The sequence below is a fragment of the Elephas maximus genome, chromosome 23 (assembly GCF_024166365.1).
Source record: "Elephas maximus indicus isolate mEleMax1 chromosome 23, mEleMax1 primary haplotype, whole genome shotgun sequence".
In the NCBI taxonomy this organism is placed as follows: domain Eukaryota; kingdom Metazoa; phylum Chordata; class Mammalia; order Proboscidea; family Elephantidae; genus Elephas; species Elephas maximus.
In genome coordinates this window covers 30,949,776-30,957,502 of record NC_064841.1, presented here as the reverse complement: position 1 = coordinate 30,957,502, position 7,727 = coordinate 30,949,776, and the positions used below count along the sequence as shown (strand labels likewise).

The 7,727-nt window shown below is 35.6% G+C and overlaps 1 protein-coding gene across 2 annotated transcripts in view; it reads right to left on the bottom strand.

The window, feature by feature from the left end:
- Window positions 1-1,045: 1,045 nt before the first annotated feature.
- The window catches only part of LRRC34 (leucine rich repeat containing 34), a 32,480-nt gene continuing 25,798 nt past the window's right edge, over window positions 1,046-7,727 (bottom strand). For both annotated transcript variants that reach the window (XM_049867283.1, XM_049867284.1), the window contains exons 8-11: window positions 4,123-4,277; window positions 3,570-3,725; window positions 2,803-2,929; window positions 1,046-1,328 (exon numbers count right to left, since the gene is read on the bottom strand). In XM_049867283.1, the coding sequence (XP_049723240.1) occupies window positions 1,125-1,328; window positions 2,803-2,929; window positions 3,570-3,725; window positions 4,123-4,277 (642 nt within the window). In that variant the 3' untranslated portion in view covers window positions 1,046-1,124. The remainder of the gene's footprint in view (window positions 1,329-2,802; window positions 2,930-3,569; window positions 3,726-4,122; window positions 4,278-7,727) is intronic.

Below are 7,727 nucleotides of genomic sequence, written 5' to 3'. Positions count from 1 at the left end.
ACGTTTGACAATATAAAAGGCTTATTGTGTCTGTTTTAGTTATCTAGTGCTGCTATAACAGAAATACCACAAGTAGATGGCTTTAACAAAGAGAAATTTATTTCCTCACAGTAAAGTAGAAGTCCAAATTCAGGGTGTCAAATTCCGGGGAAGGCTTTCTCTCTCTGTTGGCCTTCTCATCAGTCTTCCCTCATAGTAGGAGCTTCTCTGCGCAGGAACCCCAAGTCCAAAGGACACACTCTGCTCCTGGCACTGCTTTCTTGGTGGTATGAGGTTCCCCGCGTCTGCTTGCTTCCCTTTCATTTCTTGTAAAATAAAAGGAGGTACAGGCCACACTCCAGGGAAACTTCCTTTATATTGGATCAGGGATGTGACCTTAGTAAGGGTGTTATAATTCCACCTTAATCCTCTTTAACTTAAAATTACCATCACAAAATGAAGGACGACCACACAATACTGGGAATCATGGCCTAACCAAGTTGCCACATATTTTGGGGAGACACAATTCATGACAGTATCTATTGCCCTCTGATGGTATCTTAATTTGGAAACAAGATTGGCCATATACAATAGGAATTATTTGCCATCAAATCATCAAAATGTCACTGACATGATTCAGCAGAGAGAACTATCCTAATTTCTATTTAACCGGCAGCACTGATTGTTTGGAAAGGGGCATCCATGTATATGTATAGTATCTGCCTGTATTTGTGAAACGGTTATTAATACTATATGTAATACCTACATAGGCTATATAGATTATTTTCTAAACTTCAAAATTCACTGGGAATTTGCCACCTGAAACTTTTTTACCACTTGATAACTTTTAGTTAAGATGCCTGTAGTGATCTTATCTTACATGCTATGTTACTCCTTGGTTATGTTTTCGTTATAAAAAGAACTTAGTTCCTTGATCACTTTCTCTAGGGTTAACATTTTAGTCTCTACTTTGTAAAATTCTTACACTCAGTTTTTCACAGTGAGCAACTATACAAGGTTCAATATAGTTGTATGTTACACATTTAACGAAAGTGTTCTAATTTATGAAAGAAAATACATTTATTAGGCAATAAAGTATTAAGCTCTGTGAAAGTAGTAAATATATGAAAATTAGGACTTGTTTTTCACAGATTTTGACCTACTGGTACAAGAGCAAACCCTGCGTTAGATGAGTGGTTGTAAGCCTCTCCGTAAGTTGGTGTCCAATAATAATGCTTCTTAAGGCCATTGGAGACTTCTGCCAGATACACGTGTTCATCCACCACAAATGGCTCTACGTCGGTACTGTCTGCTTTTAAACGGCCTGTGTGAATTAAGTCTGAATATGCCTAGGATATTTAAGAGAAGAGCAAACATATTGTGAAGAAAATTATTTATTCATTTTTCAGTACTTAAACAAATTTAAATATTCAAATTGACTATGTTAATTTGTAGTTTAAAGTAAAATACTCTGAATAACACTGCTGAATTTTAATATTTTCCAGGTATTATAGGTAGATTTTTTAATTCATTTAATTTCACACCAGGAAATTATAATTTTGTGAAACTTCTCTCTAAGTTAATGTATTAGGCATGTTTCCTTTGTGACTCCCAGAATTAACAATTTTCTGTATTACAAGTGTTGTGGACAGATGGTTCCGTAGTCAGAATTTTCAAGTCCCACATGATTTCTTAATTGAGGCTATTGTATACGCCCTTGGAGATCTGATAATCAGAGACTCATTTGTCAGAAAAATAACGGAATCAGAGATTTTGGCACGCAAGTGTGTGGCGTTCATGGACACCTCCTTTCCCCAAAAAAGTAATCTCCAGGTTTAGGCTAAGAAGGACAATTCCTACAGCAGTAGTGCTGAGCTTCTGGCCCGGCTGGCCTACTAGTTATTTCTTCATTGTAGAATTTCTTTTTATATCTCTTATGGCTCCTTGGTTTCTATGTAAGGGTGTCATATAAACATGGTGAACCGATTTGTCAATAGATTGCCATTATAGAGAAACAGGTGGAAATTTAGATAGCAAAAGATTTAAAAGTTTAGATGCTTTCTGCTATAGCTTGTCATTAGTTCCAAACTAAAGGACATAGATGTTTTTCTAAAATTAAGAAGTTTGTTTTGTTTTGTTTTGTTTTAGGATAGTAGTGTACCTTTTAATCTTTTTAGTAGTGGGGTTTTGGTTAGTCCTTTAGCAAATTTTTCTTCATTCTTTACAAATGAAAATTTTTGTTACTTTGCTTTTTGTTTCTTTTAAACGTAGTGTCCAGGACTCTGTATTTATATATGTGAGAAACCAAACATTTTGACAAATACCTTTACAAGTTGTATGTCTTGTTTAATTTTGGAGAAGCTGATTGGAAATTTTGCCACGTCAAATTTAGGACAAATCAACAATTGTGAGTAGCCTTTTTAACTTTGGAAGAATTAGAAGTGTGTGATTCAGAGATCTTTATGCTAATATCTGATACCTGATTTCTTTTCCTAGTTTAACCACAAAATTTTCCAGTTGCTAATTTTTGGGACTTAAAAATTAATTTAATGGATTAAATTAAGATGGATTGACATAGAGGCTGCAACAATGGGCTGTAGCGTAATAATGATTTTGAGAATGGCGCAAGACCAGGCAGTGTTTTGTTCTATTGTACACAGGGTCGCTATGAGTTGGAACTGACTCAACAGCACCTAACAACAACAACAAAGTTAAAAATTATCAAAACTGCAGTGTCTCATACGCTTTGTAACCATTTTAAGACACCATTCTAAGCTGTGAATAATGTCTGATGTTATCGAGAGAATCTCAGAAAAAACTTACCACGCAGGTAGCCTCATCAAATTTGTTTCCCCAGATGTAGATATGAGAGAGTGTGATATTTGTTTTCATTGATTGTGAAAGTGTGACAAGTCCTTCTCCCTCTATGTTGTTACTAACTACTGACAACCTATGGAAAAACAAAATATAATAACCCTGGAAACCAACGGTTGTACAAAGAGAGAACACATGAGTTAGCCACAACTTCTATTACAAACATTTGATTGTGTACTCACCATTATTCTTCAGTATATTTAATGGTGTGGTCAAATACTGACCATATATAATTGCTAAAATCCAAGAGACTTAAGTTTTCTAACTAGATGTTTCATGGACCTGATAGAGCTACCTACATTCTGAAAACAGTCTGTTGTTTTATATTAATTATTCAGTAAATGTTTGGATAGATTACAAATCTGTTTTTTAGGATAAGGTCATCCGACTAGTAATTTCTTTTTGATTCATTTTTATTTTTAAAACTTGATCATATAGAATGCTTATGATTTTTCTGCTGAGGCTCAGGATAAATAACATAAGCAATAAGAATTTTCTCATTAATTTTAATAAGTAGCCATAACTAGAATCTAATTTTTCAAAGATATTGTTTTTGAAAAATAGAAGAAACTGAACTGTTACTGTGACTTAACACTATGTCAGTTTAGAAACTGAGTTTTTATACTTCATCATAATCTTAAGAATTAAGAGGTTTGAGGTTAGTATTGTAAAAATTTGAGTTATGTTGTTTTGATTATATATAAAAGCATACTAACGCTTTAAGACTCCTGTTGTGTGAAGCAAGAGTCTGACTGAGATAGCTTGCTCCTGCATTTTCTATTCTGTTGAAGGAAAGATCTATTACTTCCAGGGTGGTATTGCTCTTCAGTACATCGGCCAAAAACACCATTCCATCACAAGTTATTCTATTGCTGGGAAAGGAAAAATCTTTAGTTACATGTGAAAATAGCATGTTATTGTTCTTTTATTCATAGAAATAAAATGCTTTAAAACTGTTACATAATAATAAAAAATATTTTCTATTTTAGTAAAAGTTTATTTTAATCACTCAATTGCAGGAAAGTTAATGAAGTTTTATCGTAAAATATTGCTTCTTTCCTGGTTTAGAAAACTAAATTGCTCATTCAAGTTATTAGAAGGTATCAATATAAACTAAATTAATAAATATTAAGGATTAAGATAAAAGGCTCACTACGATGCTTGTATTTCCTAATTATTGGAATTAGTGTATAACAACGTATCCTGTGAATATGAGTATTTACATAGATTATTCCTGTGATTTACTGTAATGTGTAAATTACAGCTTACCAGCTGACATCAAGGTAGCGTAGGTTACTATTCACATACAGGGCATCACATAACTGTTTGAAGCCAGAATTTTTCATATCATGCTTACACATGTGTAGTTCAACAAGGCAGTGATTTTCTTTTAACATGTGGCCTATGTGGACTGTGGACTCTTCCTAAAATTGAATTAAAATCTTGTTTCTAAAATGTAATTTTAAAGCAGTACATGTTTATTCCAAACATATGGAATAAAGTTACTTAAATTAGCTTTTTAAAAAGATTTTATTGGTTAAGACTATTTGTTTGCAGCGTGCAGTTGTTTGTCATGTTGTACAAAAAAATCACCTCTGCCCCAAATGCTAGCTTTACCCCCTCAGAAACAGGTAGCAGGCACTTATAAAATACAGTGACCATGTGATGCAAAATAGACTAGTTAATTTAAAACAACAATAATCCAACAATGCTTTCAGGGAAAAAAAATTGGTCCTATTATATGTTTAGCATTAAAAAAAAAAAAAACCCTTGCCGTCAAGTCGATTTGCACTCATCGCGACTCAATAGGACAGAGTAGAACTGCTCCATAGGGTTTCCAAGGCTGTAATCTTTAGGAAGGCAGAGTGCTACATCTTTTGTTTGAACCAACTTTTTGGTTAGCAGCAGAGTGCTTAACCACTTCGTCACCTGGGCTCCTTCCATTTAGCATATAAGCTCCCATATTGCTGGCCTCTCAAGAATCTCTCAACCTTTCCTACAACCCCGCATATGTTTCAGAACTTCGTTTTTGATCTCTAGTCTTGATGGTTTTTAGACAAAATACAGGCACATCTTCCAATCTTCATTTTTATTAAAAAACAGAATTTGTTATCCTGTATCTGATTTCTCCTTTATAATCACCCTAAATGTTTATAAAATGTTCTTAAATGTTTTCTGGTCACTAGAAGACTTTTTTTTCCCCCGCTTAAATTCCTCAGTCTAGCTGCTTATAGGCAAAAAGTATACCACCTTGCTATGGATTGAATTGTGTCCCCCAAAATATATGTTAAAATCCTAACTCCTGTACCTGTAAGTGGAGTCCCTGGGTGGTGCAAACAGTTAACCATAGACTACTAACCAAAAGGTTGGCAATTAAAACCCACTCAGAGGCACCTTGGAAGAAAAGCCTGGTGATGTTTCCTAAAGGTCACAGCCTTGAAAACCTTATGAAGTACAGTTCTACTCTGCAACACATGGGGTTGCCATGCATTGGAACTGACTTGATGGCAACTGGGTTTTTTGGTTTTTTTTTGGTTGGTACCTATAAATATTACCCTGCTTGGAAATAGGGGTTTTCTTTTGTTATACTAATGAGGTCGTACCAGAGAAGGGTGGGTCCTAAACCTAATCACTTTGTTAACTCATTTAATTCTCTGAGAGAAGTATAATTTCACTTGTTTTACAGAAACAGGAATACCACAAGAAGGTGGCTTTAAAGAAGCGACATTTATTTTCTCATAGTTCTGGAGACTAAACGTCTAAATCAGGGTCTCAGATGCTTTGATTCCTTCTGTGGGCCTCTCTCCTAGTCCTGGTAACTGCCATCAGTCCTGGGCATTCCTTGGGGTTCCTCACCACCAGGTGTGTCACTGTATCTATTCTGCTCTTTTTTATAATGCAAAAAAGTACCTGGTGCACAGTAAATCTGTTCTATAGGAAAATGGAAAGCATTTAATTACTGTTCAATATTCTGTTTCAGTATTCTGTATCTGATTTGTTTAAATTATTGCTTTGACAGTGAAAAGATATGTTCAAAGGGATGCTGTTTAGTCTGGGATCATAAAAAAATGCCAACTGACCACTTAGGAGTCCCAGTATTGCTCTGGCTAGTGACCAGCACAGAGGACATATTCAATAAATATTTGTATTCGTACCTTGATTGCATTTTTAGGCCAAGAAACTTGAAAGATGAATCATCCTAATTAAGGGAGGGAACTAGTGTCAGGCATAGTAAAGGGTTTTAGTCCTGACTTTCTGATTTAATTTGTATAGGGTGGCATGGCTTCAGTGTTTTTCCAGGCTCCCCAGGTAATGCCAACAAGCAACTAAGGGTGAAATCCAACATCTTAGAGCTTTTTGTTTTGTTATCCCCTCTGCCTCCATGGTAATAAACAGTAAAACCCTTAAATAGACTAGGTTTTAAGCTTATCTTTGGGAACAGCAAAGTATGGGGAAACACAAGAGAATTCTACTCAAAAGCCATTTAAGAGGGAATAAGCACCCTTAGGATAGAGAGAGTGGTGCTGGCTCAGAGAGGAACAGAAGGCAGGCTAGTGCTTGGTTGGCTGCAGACCTAGGCCTTAGAGAGGGGCTGGGCTTTTACTAACTAACTACTCTCAGATGGATTTGGGAATGATAACATCACTCAGCATGTGTAAAAGAGGGTCTGTATTTCTAATGTGTTTTCATATATCTTAACATACTTATTTCCTCAGGAATTTAATCCAAAAATTTCTAATTTAGCCTTCAAATCTCCTGTCATGTCCTCAATCCGACAGATTTCCCTGCCACCTGCTTCCCCCTGCTTTGATTTTGATGTCCTTCTTCATGCACCCATGGCACCCTGAGCAGTTCACTCTAAAGACTCTACATTTTACTCGTTAATGGCTCTCCACGTAGACTGAAAGCTCCTTGAGGACAAGGGCCATGTGTTTTATTTGACTTTATAGCACCTAATTGTGTCTGGTTTACAGTTACACTCAAATATTTACTTAAGTAAATGAATCATGATGAAACAATTCACTGGGTATTTGAGCCAGGTATTTTGCTGATCTTTTAAGTATTTTGGGTTGTTGTTGTGTGCCATCAAGTCCGTTCATAATGAGACCCTATATGACAGAGTAGAACTGCCCCAAATAGTTTCCTAGGCTGTAATCTTTATGGGAACAGATCACCACATCTTTCTCCGTGGAGTGGCCCGTAGATTTGAACTGCCGTCTATGAGGTTAGCAGCTGAGTGCTTAACCAGTGTGCCACCAGGGCTCCTGTATTTTGGGTAGGGTTCTTGTATTTGAGGATTCTGGGTATACTGTTGAACAGACTATGTACATGAAATAATTAACATGATATAAGATTCCAAAAATTTGGTACAGAAAAGTACAGAAATAATTCAGAGGAAAAAGTCCATGCTGGAAAAAAAAGGAAAACACACTTTTGCATTAGAAAAAATACTACTTTAAAAAATGGTTAATTCTGAATTTCTCAAACTGATGGGCCGCAGTGAGGTAGATAATTTAAAGACTGTATAAAGTGCTTTCAACATTTTCTTTTCCTTTTAGTACATATAACTGTGCTTTTGTTCAGACCAATATTAAAATGAGTTCTTATTCCATAACTTTTTACAACTAATGGGAAAAGAAATACTCCCAAAAGGATGTTAAAGCTTCAAGGGAGAAGCCCTGAAAGTAGAAACCATGTTTTTACTCATCTTTCTGTCTTCCACACGCAGCTTACATATAAGATCAAGTCCAGACTTGCCAACCTGCTATTCATACACATTTCAAAGATAATTTCAAAGACATAGTGGTTCAGTCATATCAGTTAATGTAACAAAAAACAGTAGTTCACACTGGGCCCTTTTAAAGCCTGGCCTT